At 38.9% G+C, this 14501-nt stretch overlaps 2 protein-coding genes across 2 annotated transcripts in view; one reads left to right on the top strand and one right to left on the bottom strand.

Moving 5' to 3' along the window:
- The window catches only part of SLC46A3 (solute carrier family 46 member 3), a 23193-nt gene extending 18915 nt beyond the window's left edge, over nt 1-4278 (top strand). The window contains exon 7 of the transcript XR_010922589.1: nt 2491-4278. The gene's annotated coding sequence lies outside the window, so the exon portion shown is untranslated. The remainder of the gene's footprint in view (nt 1-2490) is intronic.
- Nucleotides 1452-14501, bottom strand: POMP (proteasome maturation protein). Its single transcript, XM_067562928.1, has 6 exons — nt 14396-14501; nt 10937-11034; nt 9225-9285; nt 7369-7470; nt 5194-5287; nt 1452-1696 (listed from the first exon to the last, which is right to left on the bottom strand). The coding sequence occupies exons 1-6, from the start codon at nt 14396-14398 to the stop codon at nt 1629-1631; spliced, it is 426 nt and encodes a 141-aa protein (XP_067419029.1). The 5' UTR covers nt 14399-14501; the 3' UTR covers nt 1452-1628.

Raw genomic sequence — 14501 nt, 5'->3', positions numbered from 1 at the left:
TAGTAGTGAACAACACTGCCATTTAAGTTCTCAGCATTATGCTTCTGAGTTAACATCCAAATCTATTGAACAGATGCAGTTCCCATCTCTCAGAATTACTGTTTCAGGCCATTTACAGACTTGGGTAGACTTCATTGCATTAGTCACATTTAGATTATTTTTGGCAGGTTTTCTTTGCAACCATGGGGCCTGGAGACACTCTACCAAAAATTTTTTTTTTAAAAGTTCAGATACTGGAGCATAATTCTTGATAGGATCCTGCTTATAAAAGACGCGGCAATCCATAACATTTAGGCTGGTTACGTTCTCAAAATGTACATAAACACACTTTGACTATTGTATGAGATAAGAGACTAGACAGTAGAGCTGTCCTAAACGTCCTGCAAGGATTTATAATACGTTATGCATACATGCCATTCAAAGTTAACCATAGCAGCCTGTGTAATTTAATAGAAACCCTTTAAATTTACAGAAACAGCTTGAATCTGGCTATTCATTTATCAAAGATGCATTTGTGTAACTTTTAAATGTTATGATTTCTCTCTGGTTATCCCCAGATAAGATAGTTTACTTACAACCAAGTCAGTTCAGTTTTAATTTCATCTTCTTCAAAAATTCATGTTCTTACTGTGACACCTTTGTTATGCAGTCTATCAGATGTGCATTTGTTTCATAGAAACATTTTGAATTTTACATTTTCTCTCTCAGCAGTGGTATTTTTTCATTAATCTTTAAATATGACTAAGTGGTTAATTTAAGTTTCCATGTAGGCTAGAACAGTCAGCCCAAAATAGGGCTACAGAAGACAGAAGCTGTAATTTCACAGAGCACTGGAGCCCAGTGAAGATGCTGTAAAATTCAAAGAAGGGATCCCCCCACCCCTCAAAGATAGCTAGGTAAAGCCAAATTCAGCTTCCAACTCTTCCCATGGAGCAGTGTCTAATTCTACCCGAAGGGGCAACTGAGCTCCAGTGAATGAGCATCTCTGACAACTTAGTTGGTGGAGGAAAAATGTTTGTGGCAGGGTTCTTCTCTACCAGTGAACTACAGAGGATCCTTAAAGAGGCTGCAAGTGAAGAGAGTAGGTAGCATTGCTTGAGGTGGAGATTAAGGACTTGAGTTATGATTAAATCTATTTTGAAAACCACAGCATTTATAGCAAATTTTTATTCGATGTTTAAAAGATCTCAAGAACAAAAAGTGATTCAGTGGAAAATGCCTGTTTTATATTCAAAAAGTTCTCTTTGCAAGAACATCCATTAATTGCATTTACCTACAATAATCAATTTTAAAACGCACATGCATTTTTGGACTTCTCATATATGTATAATATTTCAAAAACTAAGTGGTTATTATCCTGAGCAATATATGAAGAGTTTTCTTCATGTACAGTTTTAAAATACCCAGTTATAGGACATTTATATTGACAGTAAGCGGAGAACAAATCATAATAGACTTTAAACATTTAATGTGCCTATTCATCAAGTAAGGCAAGAGATCTCCTGTGGGTAAGTTAACAAAAACATTGTGTCAATGTCATATGAATATTGTTCACTGAACCTATAGTGTAGTATAAAGAGACATACAAGAAATGTTTTCATGAACAGTTGCTTCAGACTACATCTGTGTTACAATAAACCGAGCTTGTATTCCACCATCACATGTGGTTCTCCCATAACTTCACTCTGCGATGGGTCTAGAAAAAAAAAAGTAAAATATTTACAAAGTTAGTGACACTGACACAGAAACTATCATAAGACAAGATGACTATATTTCCTCTAGATGTATTTGTTTATAGCAAAGTGCACACCTTGATTACTCAGAAAAGTCTACAGTATGCATACTGCAAATCTGTCAGCCTTGTAAATATCTGTTCTAAGCAACAACCAGAAGGAAGGAAACCTGCCAAGGATTTCCTTTCTAGGGGGAAAAAAAAAAAAGCTCTTTACTGCAGCTTAAAAAATGTTTTCAAGCACCAAAGAGTTAAATATAATACAAGACAAGGACAGTAAATTAAGTACAACAGATAGAAAACCAACAAGTTTTAAGCTTTGTTTTCAGTTGAAATGGCATATCAGCAGCACGAGTGTGACAAAATAAAAGCTGTAGTAAGAGAAATCTAGAGTTGTCAGTTGCCACTGGGTGTCATTTTATATTACATAATACATGCCCATTATTTTGGAACATCACCGTCACAGACCATAATGGTGATGCCATAAATCTATTCCTTATTTTACTTCAGCATAACTCAGCTTTCCCAAGGGATCCCCATCCTATACTTGTTTTCTCAAAAAACAGAAGTGCCAGTGAGTTCTATGGGGCTTAATCCAAAATTAAGTGCACTCTAAGTGCAGTCAGTCTTAACTTTTTTGGTAATTTGGAATCGGATCCAGCATCCTTGCTGGAAAAAATGTAAATGATTAACTGAATAATTGAGTGAGAAGAACTGAGAAGAACGACTATTCAAATCATTTTTTAATTTTGTTTCAGGATTCCATTTAAGCATAAGAGACTTTGACTGTGACTGTCTGTCTGCAACAACATCAGAGTCACCCATTGGTATTTTTAGCAGCAGTGCTGCAATTCAATGTAGTTCAGACAACAAAGTATCAGTAGCAAGCAAAAGATTTCAATCATCCAGTAAAACCATCACCATGGGTGGGTTTGTTGTAAGGACCAGCAAATACCAACAAGACACAATAGATGAAAAGATTGCTCAGTTCATTTATGCCACAAATTCTCCTTTTCGCATCGTTAACAATAAACACTTCATTGACGTGGGTGAGTCCTTACGCCCAGGCTACACTTACCTGCTAAAGCAGACATTGGTGGAAGGTTGCTAGATACAGTGTATGAGAAGGAACTTGAACAGTGTGCAAGAAATACTGAGAGGAAATTTGCCAGTTTAAGCTTTAATGGGTGGAGCAATGTACACAATGATCCAGTAACATGTGCCTGTGTGACCATGAAGATGGGGTTGCATATTTTTCAGAAACAATGAATTAATCGGGAAATGCCCACATAACAGAATATTTAAAAGAAGTGGCAGTGAATGCTGTAATAAACTGTGAACAAAAATTCAACTGTCACATGCACAGTTTTGTCACAGACAATGCTGCAAACGTGGCAAAGATGAGAAGATACTAAGAAGAAGAAGAAATGGAAGGATGCTCCTTAATAGCATACGGCTGCAGTGCCCATTTAATGCATCTTTTAGCCAAAGACTTAAGTACGTCTTCTCCGAGAATAAAAGAAAATGTCATTAAAGCCATAAAATACTTCCGTATCAACCATTTTGCTTCAGCTTCACTGAAGAGAGCAGGAGGATCCAAACTAATTCTCCCTCAAGATGTTCGACGGAATTCTGTTTTGAACAATTTATTAAGAACTGGCCAATCCTCATAAAACTTTGTGAAGAAAACCATGATAAAATAGATGGAAATATATCATCCAAAGTATCTAACACTGGATTAAAGAGGACTGTAGAAGATATACTCAGTATACTGAAGCCTATATCCATAGCCTTAAACAAACTTCATAGAAATTGTTGCTGCATTGCTGATGCTGTTGAAATTTGGAAGGCACTTCAAGAGACATTGAAGAAAGAAATACCTCACCAGAAAGCTAAACTGCAGGCAATAAAGAAGCGAATGGATGAAGCACTAACTCCACCTTATTTTCTTGTGAACATTCTCAACTCCAGATATAAAGGTAGATGCCTAACTTCTGAAGAAGATGCTGCTGCCATGGCATGGGCATCTCAAAAATCACTCCTCAGTTATGCCAGTCATAATAAATTTCAGGGCTGGAGCAGAACCATTTAAATAGTACATGTTTACTGATGATGTTTTGAACAAAGTCACTCCCGAATTGGTGGAAATCATTAGCCAGGCACCTTGAAACAGAGTTCCTTCAGTTGCTAAGCCAACTTTTCACAGCAGTAGCTGCCTCTGCAGCCACAGAGAGAATATTTTCATCGTTTGGTATTAGTCACTCAAAGCTAAGAAATTGACTGGGAGCTGAAAAAGCAGGAAAACACATATTTCTGTTTCAGTCTATGAATAAAAATGACAGTGGGAGTGGGGAAGATGAGAGCTAGTTGTTGAAGTTTTAAGGACACCGTACGTTTAGTGTTGTAATGACTTGTCTGTTAGAGTGAATAAAATTTGAAAATTAAAAAAAGTTTAAGGACAGCTGTCAACTCAGGAGACTGCTGCAATTGCAAATGTGAAAGATTTATGTAACGTTTAAGATTTAATTTAATAAAATATAAGTGCTATTGTGTGTGTGTGTGATTTAGTTCTTACCATTCCTAATGTACTGCTGCTGCATCTGCAGCTTGACACAGGTAATGAGTATTATGTACTACTTCCTAAATTAATAAAAAACAAGTTATCTAACAAAAATGACACAAAGTATACCCTCCTAGATGTTGTAAAATGCTGTACTGAGTTGTAAATTAACATGTTTTAGTGATCAGATTTGCACCATTGTTTAAAAAATATGTGAAGTATCAGTGGGGAAACTTGATTTAAATCAATGATTTTCTCTTGGTGACGTAAATAATGATTTAAAATCACTCTGATTCAAATCAATGCACCCTGCTGAAGTGCAACCCAACCACCACATTTAGGATGCTTCATTTAAACAGGGGCATCAAGGAGCAAGACTATGAAAGAGGGAAGACTGATCCCCCCCGCTTCATATCAACCAATGGAGAGGGGGCAATGCACCTTGGGAAGTAATGTACTCTGCTCTGAAGGATAGAACACACTGTGCTCCTTCACGCACAAGACTGGGCCTCTCTGGGGCACATTCCCTACAGCACTCCTCCAGGAATCGAGAGGTTCCATAATTTAGCCCTAGTTGATAAAACCACTTCTCCAGTAATTTTTAATTGAGCATTCATTCTCTGTCACTACTATTAAGACATAGGTTAGGGGATATGTTACACATCCAAATACAAGACACAATCTTGCTTCACATTTCAGGATAACTTCTGGAGAACAAGCAGCTTTCACCATATTTTTTTTTCCTGATACATCCCTTTTTCTAACCTCTAAAAACTTAGATTAATAAAAAACCTAGCTGTTGGGAGCACAGAAATCTTGACAGTTCCCAAATCTCACCTTTCCCTGATTGCCTGAGAATGTTTTGATAGCTTACAAAACCCTTGAAAGAAAATATATTTACCATTAAGAATATCCTCAAAACCAATGCATTCATCATTTCCTCTCAGTGTATCCAGTGCTATATTTGAGCTATGCAGAAATGGAAGACGTTGGACCTGTGAAAAGGGCAGCAAGAATGAGAAAAATGCAGGTTTCTCCATATTGAGGCTTCCCAAGTCCAAATTGTAATTAAAAGTGACAGGCAAAGTAATTTGCTCTTTGGGAAATGACAGAATGATAAGATGGACTCAAGTATAGAGATATTCTAGCCTGCACACATTTGTCTCAAGACCTGACTAGCATCCCATCTTTTAGTCAAGTCATGGGATGAAAACATCAGCAGCATGCACTATTATGAAAAACATAGTTTTCAATTTCAGTAGAAAAATATGCCCAGTCTTGTCTGCCAAATATCTGTGAATGGGTCACGACAAAGTATCTTTACCTTGAGTAAACATATATTTCAATAATTTGGTTAGCTAGTTTATTTTCAATTTTATTTTTTCAATCCATATATAAAAGAAGTGTAAAAAGCACATCAACAGGCTATACCATTACTTTTAATGCACTTACATGACCCTCCCTAACAGTCATTTAGGTTAAGTTTAGACTATGAACATTATTTCTCCAATCTCCACTGGAAGCAGCCTTAATGAGATCCTGGTCCATGACTAGGGCTCCAAGGCACTACAATAACACAAATAAAAACAACAAAGCTTGAGATTGGCTCTTGCTCAAAAGGACAGTTTTATGCCATATGACCCATCAATCCACCATATGATTGTGGAGTAAGGAAGACAGGGAATATGTAGTAAGGCAACTGACTAAAACGGCAAGTAAAGAGGTCCGATCACAAGATGCACATCGGACAGCAGCATATTTGTGTTCACAACTGCCTTTGACTTTACTGGTAAGTTATTACAAATACTTGGTTTATATATATAACAAAGCATAGCTGTCTCTTGCTTGTGGGTACACTGGATTTGTAATTATCCATAACTTTTGCAAGTACAGCTGCACTTTAATCAGTTCCAATACTAATAATATTCCTAGTCAAATGCTGTAAAAAGGTAAAGTTAAGGTACAAGCATATACCAGAGGTATATTATCATCTTCTAAGAACATTAGAGATAAAAAGCAAAAGAGAAACCCCACAAGTATCCTAAGGTTGCTAGAATTTCTTCTCACCTGCACAACCAAAGAGATTCATAGGTCGGGGGGAAAACGTCTCTTTGCTCTCACCATCTTTCCTTCCTGCCAGATATGCATGTGGCTGTCAGAGAAAAGCTTTCTCCCAACAGATCTCAGGAGATCTGCAGGGAGGAGTGACTGGGTGGGAGCAGGACACATTCCCTCACTTCCTGAATGTCTTCTGGTGTCTGCAGGGCAGGAAATCCACAGCAAAGCTTATTTGGTTTGTTATGGGCCAACACCTAATTCTTAGGATGGGGTAGAGTTCCCTATTCCACCTCCACACACATCTGCAGTAGGTGCCTCAAACATGCTCAAATAAGCTTGTCAGGCTTTAATGACCCCAAATACATTCACTGAGGACAAACAAGTCTACTGTGGCTCCTGGGGGTGGAGTGGGGAGGGGAAATATGGATGGGCTGCGGTCAAAGATGATCCCCAGTTATCTCAAAAGAGGTGATGGGCTCAATCTCCCAATGAACTTTGGGTGCTCCCCCAATGATCTTCCCATCTTCCCAGAAGGGCTGATTGGGAGGCTGGAGGGGGTGCGCGAATAGGGTTTTACTGGCTGCTCTCTCCCTTTTCTCCTTGTTTGTTCAAGCCCCTATCCCACAAACTCCTTTAGTCTGCAAGAAATTTCAGGAGGTATGCCAGAAAGAACATTGGTCTTGGGGAAGGAAATCAGGGATATTACTTCCATTCCTGTGGTCCTCCTCCTAAAGTGTGCAATGTGGAATGGGAGGATCCCACACAAGACTTAAGAAGCTCAGCCTCACTGCAGCTAGAGTTTGCTATAATAACGGAACTCTGACTGTTTCAAATAAGCAGCGTTACTTTTATCATAAGCAACAAAGCTAGTTCTACTAGAGTTTGCTTGAAAAACGTAGAGAAGATGAAAAGCTGTTATCGAATGTATTTTGAAATAAATGCTTTTTAAAAAGCATGTTTGCAGATATGTCTACAACTTAAGGCAATTTATATTACTAGAATAGTGAAAAATGCCTACCTGCTTTGCTGCTTTGAATTCCATTTGCAGCTTTAGAGGTGCATGAAGTCCTTGAATATTTCTCAGAGTTGATAAATTCATTTTATCTTGGTTCAGCTGAAACTATCAAAAGAATTAAAAAAAAGCTGCATTTAATTACAGCTATAGAAAACATATTTGTAAAATTATACTTCAATGAAGATGCATACGGAAGTCATCTTCAGAACCCAAAAAAAAAAAAAAGAAGCAGTAAATAGGTTGCTAGATTTATAAATCTGTGTGTAAGAAAACCATCCAAACATTAACTCATTTGTTTTAAGCAACAGAGATAGAAAATCTAATTTTAAAATCATGCACTGCATGCTGCTTGCTACTGACTAAAGCTGCATTTTGTTATTTTTGGAGAGCAGAATACATTCGACTCCACCAAGTGGTATAGTTGTGTATTACTCTAAAATATCACTAAACAATTTCAAGAAATTGTTGTTAAAATATTAGTAGTACAGAAAGGGGAAAGCCAAGAAACATGGTTTAAAGAAATCCAATGCAGGCCTTATCAACTGACAAAAAGAGTAACTTTTTTTGCCATCACTGAAAAAACCGAGATGTCTATATTTGGCAAACTTCTCCTATTTCCAGTATAATACAATTTTATATACAATTTCAGTAGATATTTATTTTTTGTTAAATATCTTATACACTAGTTCCAATGTTTTAAATCATTTAGGAAAGCAAGTACTGAGTCCTGACTAGGTCCTTTGGCACTAACCGATAACAAGAAATACAGAAGTCCAGCAGAAAAATAGTAACTATACTTCCTCTCCACTCCCCAGCTTCACTTCTTTAGCTTACTACATTAGCCTTGCCGGTATCTTTTGCTACTTAAAAGTGAGTTTTATGACATACCAAACAGGGGATTTAATTTCTTTGCTATTAGAGCTATTTTTACAGTTTATAAAACTTCTACAGCAATAAGAACCACCATAACCATTTCAGTATAAGTCAAATAGTTTTGTTCCATTCCAATTTAACAAAAAATCATCAACTGTCAGGGTTTTTTTTTTAAGAAGTGATGTTTTTCCATGTTACAAGGAACAATTCAAATGGACTTTTTTTTGTTTTTTCAGTTTGTTCACATTGTGTATTTGACAAAACTTTCTATAGTCTTCTCCCTGTATAGTCAGTAATCAGTCTGTGTAGATCTTTCAAACAGCAAAAGGAGAAAAAGACATTTTAAAATAGAAATATTTTATCATAAAGTCACAAAAATTGGCAGGAGAACTCAAGGGCATCCGTAGTACCTGTAATTACTTTTCAACTTGAAATTCAATCAATTTTAAGAGTAACATTGGCCTTTTAATTAATAGGTGATTGACAATGGTATTAATTTCATGATTAGAGTTAAGATATCTTAGTGATTCCACTATATTGGGGTTTATAATTGAACTTAAGTGAAATGGGCATGCCAAAATTCAGCTAGAAAAAAGTTTTATTTAAGACTTCTCAGTAATACAGGAGTAATATTTTAGAATATTACTAGAATGAACCCAAAAGTGTATCTCCTTATGATGTTTAGTTCTACTGCATCAAATCTCCTGTGCTGAGATAGACCCAAGCAGTTTTCAGCTATTAACCTACCCCCACCTGCCAAAAATTCATAATGAAATATCATAGTAATAGCATAAATTATATCAAAGCAATACAGCTGCTAGGGACCATTATTCCATTAAGGTTAGGATTCTATTCATCACTGACTGAGATGCACTGAAATTGCACTTGTCAAGAAATTAACAATAACAATGGCCTTAAATTAAACTTTGCACTTAGCAGATGATAAGAAAGCATTAAGAGGTTATCAAATTCAGCACTGCACTTACATTTTTTTCTGACAGTTCCAAAGGATGGCTGGGCAAAAGTTCATTTTTCACACTTGTAAAGCTAAAAATGCAAACAAAAGTGTATTTTTTAAAAGGCACACATGAACCAAAAATTAATGCATCAATTTCTAATTTGTGTTCTGACAGTAATTCCAGATACAAACATCAAGCCACCAAGGCTTGATGTTAGTGGGGCTTAGCCATTTAAGCAAGCTATAATTACTGCTTATTTAGAACCAGGAAAAAAAAAACCTGTACAAGAATTTCAGTCTTTTTCTGCTTCAATTTCAAACTTAGCATAAAAGCAATTACTGGTTTTCCTCCCCCAGCTCCCATTTACAAACAGAAGATAATTTTAACATGAATACCCGCATACATCCTGCTATAACTGGCTTGCTTATGGACAATCTACATGTGTGATCCTAAAAGCATCCTTATGCCAGAAGACACGGGCTGGTCTGGTATCCAGCAATTAGTTTCAGCTGCTCTTACCAACTCTAGCCCTTTGTTCATGGTGTAAGTATGAAAAAATCTGACTGTCCATCCAACTGAACTATTCAGAGGACAAAAAGTCAACCTGTGGGATACTTATGGCAGACTCCCAAGTCCGGCGGGCCTGCGTGCATACTGCAAAGCAATAGGGCTTGAACCCTGGGTCCTTGCTTGACTCAGGCTCAGACCCTCCAACCCCATGGGATCTTCAGACCCTGGGTCAGTGTGATTTATGTGTATATGGAAGGTGGGATTAGGCTTAAGCCTGAGTTCAAACCCTGGTTTTACAATGCAGTGTAGACGTACCGTTTGTGAGAAACTCTTCTTTGAACAAGAGACTTAAATCAGGTTTTAGTCTTAGAATCGTGTTTTCACTTTTATTTCCTTGTAATCCTTTCTATCTTTATTCCTTATACTTGGTATCACTTAAACCAATGACTCTGTTTAATAATCTTGTTTTACTTTTACTGTAAATGAATTCAATGCTGTGATTGATGTAAGAGCTTTTGTCAAACCCCAGTTTACAACATATACTTGTTTTGATACTGTCATTTCATTTCCACATGAAACTTAATTCCCTGACTATACTGTTACATGCAAGCCTTGGATTTTCTTTCTTAATCTGTTTGATAAGAATTTTAAAATTTCAACAAAAGTATTTACATATATATTCTAGATGTATATGTTATTGATTTTACACATCACAATGTGTGTATACAGAGATAGTTCTGACAACCAACCATCTAAAACATTACCAAGTTCTGTAAAAATATTAGACTATTTTCCACATTATTAATACTATTTCATATGTCATTCATAGCTGAAATCAACCATTTTGGCCAATGTTAGAGGAATATATGCAACTACTTTAGGTTTTGTTGGTTTTTTTAAAAAGATAATGTTCATATATGAGCAGGGATGGAAATTAAACTTTTTCTATCAGTTGTGTAAAGGTGCATCCTTATTTAGATCACTAGTTACAAGGATGTTTGTATTTATTATTTGCTTGTAAGAGTAAGGTTTCATAAGAAACAAGCTCTTGACACAACGCTCCTACTGTAATCATACACAAAGTGATTAGACATAGCTTTTAATATAAAGTATCTTGGCCAAGAAGCGTATACTCTAAAACAAGTGCATAATATATAAACTTTCTTCCTACATACTTAGAACTTCAATGTGGTTATTGTACAGTATATTAGCAAGCAGACAAGGCATACCCTCTGCGTAGAATATCATGATCTCCAAATGCTCCACTAGCTGAAAATTCAGCAATTGGGATACTATCCTTAAGCTGAGATCCAACTCCTCTGGAATTCTGAAACAAAAAACCAAAGATTACTTTTAGAGAATTAGGCCCCATTCAGTGCTTCTGTTAACTCTGGCAAATGAAAATTTAGATTAATCTCTTGGTCCTTATACCAAAAGTCAGTTATCCATTGAGTTGTTTTATGTCTCTTTAAAACTATACACACAAGCCTCAGTCTTCATGGGGACTAGTTGTTAACTGAGACTATAAATGCCATTTAATTAGGACTCCTTGGGTGATTTAAAGGCACTTTAGGTCTCTTGGAATAGTGCAATATGTTGTTTGCTCTTCTAAAAACTTGCTAAGGCAGAACAAAAAGAACACTTAACTGTCTTTTACTATGTGTATGACAGCACCTACCAAAATGGGTCGCAATCCTGATTGGGGTTTCCAGCTGCTACTATAATACTAATACAAAAATGATTGTGCCATCAACTAAGGTTTAGAAAGAAATTTCTATGAGCAAATTATTCTACAACTGTCCACTACAAGGCTTCTTGCACTCATCTCTGAAGGATCTGGTACTAGCCTCTGTCAGATGAAGGATATTGAACTAGTGATTTGATATGGCAATTCCTATTTTTCTTTTATGCAAAAATTAAGAAGGTAAAAGATAGATTTACTTTATAGGGCTTGACTGGTGCAGCTGTCTGTGGAATTTTGTATTCAATTCAGTTTTGAATGTCTTGTTACCCCAGAAACACACTGAAATTAGAGGGAACTAATGGAAGATCAACAAAACGTATTTATTTATTTATTGGGGGGGGGGGCGGGAATGAAGGCATTGACTTTCAAGAAGAGTTAGTCAAATAAATCAAGTGTGATCTAGTGATTGGAGAACTGGACTGGCACTCAGGAGATCTGGATTCTATTCCCAGTTCTGCCATTAAGCTACAGAGACACTTTGGACAAGCCACCTCACCTCTGTGCCTCAATTTCCCTTCTCACCCACTGTCTGACTTGTCTATTTAAACAGTAAGTTCTTTAGACAGAGACTGTTTCCTACTATGTGAACATATAGTGTTTAGCACAATGGACACCCAATCTTGATAGTGCAAGGAAACCTCAATCATCACACTTACTTGGAACATGGAAATACAGGAGGAATTTTTATGGTACAAAAAAGGAATGACTAGAAAACAATAGGATGAAGTAAAATAACTAAAGGCTGAAGAACCAGAAATATTCCCGAGAGCGAAACACATCAAGTACTTCTATTGCTTCATGGAGGCCAGAAGGGACCATCCTGATCATCTAGTCCAGTGTTTATTAACCTTGGGGCTCACGGGACAGGTTTGGGGGTCACAAGAGCAGGGCTGGCATTAGGGGATGGCAAGCAGGGCAACTGCCAAGGATCCCATGCCACAGGGAGCCCTGCCAAGCTAAGTTATACGCTTCAGGCCCAGGCAGCAGAGCTCGGGCTTCAGCCTCGCTGCCCAGGGCCGAAGCCTGAGCTTAAAGTAGAGGGTCACAATTTTATTTTTTTTTTTAAATCCAAAGGGGATTGCCATCACAAAAAGATTGAGAAACTCTAATCTAGTCTGACCTCCTGCACACTGCAGGCCACAGAACTACAGCCACTCACTCCTACAGTAGGCCCATAACCGCTGACTGAGTTACTAAAGTTTTCAAATCTTGATTTAAATAATCCAAGTTACAAATAATCCAACATATACTCTGGTTCAAACCAGCAAGTGACCCAGGCCCCAGTCTGTAGTGGAAGGTGAAAAACCCGCAGGGTGTGTGCCAATCTGAGCTGGGGGAAAATTCCTTCCCGACCCCAAATATGGTGATCAATTAGACCCTGAACATGAGTATGACCCACTAGCCAGAAACCTGCGAAAAAATTCAGTGTAATAATTCAGAGCTCTCCCTATCTAGGGTCCGACCTCTGGCCACTGCAAATATATGGTAACAGCAATTGCGGAGGGCTATATGCTATTGTAGGCAATCTCATCATACCATCCCCTCCATAACCATATCAAGCTCAGTCTTAAATCAAGTTAGGTTATTTGCCTGCATTACTTCCCTTGGAATACTGCTTTGGCATTTCACTCCTCAGATGGTTAGAAACCTTTTTCTAATTTCAACCTAAACGTATTGATGACCAGTTTATATCCATTTGTTCTTGTGCTAGCATTGGCCCTTAACTTCTTTCTCCCCCTTGCTGGTATTTATCCCTCTGATGTATTTATACAGAGTAATCATATCTTCTCTCATCCTTTGTTTTGCTAGGTTAAACAAGCCAAGATTCCTAAATTGTCTCTTGTAAGGCAGGTTTTCCGTTCGTCTGATCATCCTAGTAATCATTCTCTGCACCTGTTCCAGTTTGAATTACTCTTTCTTAAAGATGGGAGACCAGAATTGCAGTCTCACCAGTGCCTTGTGCAATGGTAATAACATTTCCCTATCTCTACTAGAAATGTCTTGCCTGATGCATTCTAGGATTGCATGAGCCTTTTCCACAGCTGCATCATGTTTGCAACTCACAGACATCCTGTGACCAACTACTACAACCCAGTCTTTCTCCTCCATCACCTCCGACATGATCCCAATTTACAGCAAAATTTCTTGTTGTTAGTCCTTAAGTGCATGACCTTGCCCCTATAGAAGAGATGGGATATTTAAACACTAATCTTTACAAAGTCCTGGAAAAGTAACAGCAGAGGGCACTGCCAACTCTGACCACTCTATTGTGCGTTTTGCAGTATTGGTGTTCTTCTCAAAGCCCCAATTCCTAGAGTCAAATGGCTCTGTAAAAAAAAAACTCCGTTTTCATTTTTTGGAAGTAACTGTCTAGTTCTCGGGGCTGCAGAGACAAGCTTTAACACGCCTTCAAATGCACCCGAATAGTTCAGAAACCAGAAGACTTAACTCTCCCCCGCCCCACAGATCCACTAATGCGATGAAACCAGTCTCATATCAGGAGCCAGGCTCTAGGCTTTGGGGGTTAGCGATGCTGAGCGGGAAACAAGTCCGGCGGCGGGGGGCAGGGGGTAAAGGAGGCAGGCAGGCAGGCAGGCGACTCTAAGAGACAATCCCGCCGCGGAGACAGTGCCCCACAGGGTGGGGAGAGCGGCTGGTGCCATGGCACCGTGGGGGGAGGGAAGGGCGCAGAGCCCCCAGGAGCGGGCGAGACCGATTCACCCCCCGACCCGCCGCCGCCGCTCCCAGGCACGGAACCGCGGGAGACGAGCCGCTTCCCGGCCGCGGACGCGGGGCCCGGCCGCCCCATGACTCAGCACAGCCCCGCCGCCCCTCGCGGCCTGCCCAGGACGGGGGCGGCGGGCCGCGGCGGCGGGCAGGGTCCACACGGCGCAGCCGCCCCCTCACCCGCAGCCGGCCCCCGGCCCCGGCGCCCCGAACTCACCATCTCGTCCCCCTGACACACGACACGAGCCGCCCGTCACTGCTTCCGCCTGCACTGATGACCTCACTTCCGTGCCCAGCGCAACGTATTGCGTCATGCGCAAGAG

This window comes from Emydura macquarii, unplaced genomic scaffold, assembly GCF_026122565.2.
Source record: "Emydura macquarii macquarii isolate MOO-44397 ecotype Brisbane River unplaced genomic scaffold, CSIRO-AGI_Emac_v2 contig_2473, whole genome shotgun sequence".
NCBI classification, from domain to species: Eukaryota; Metazoa; Chordata; order Testudines; family Chelidae; genus Emydura; species Emydura macquarii.
Note: the sequence above shows the minus strand (reverse complement) of the source record. Positions and strands in the feature narration are given on the sequence as shown.

What these genes read in the sequence shown, in the direction of transcription:
- POMP (XM_067562928.1), bottom strand. An exon ending in AATTCAAAGCAGCAAAGCAG is followed by an intron (nt 5,288 to 7,368) that starts GTAGGCATTTTT and finishes CCCTTTTCACAG; the next exon opens with GTCCAACGTCTTCCATTTCT. An exon ending in TTTTGAGGATATTCTTAATG is followed by an intron (nt 1,697 to 5,193) that starts GTAAATATATTT and finishes TTTTTTTTCTAG; the next exon opens with ACCCATCGCAGAGTGAAGTT.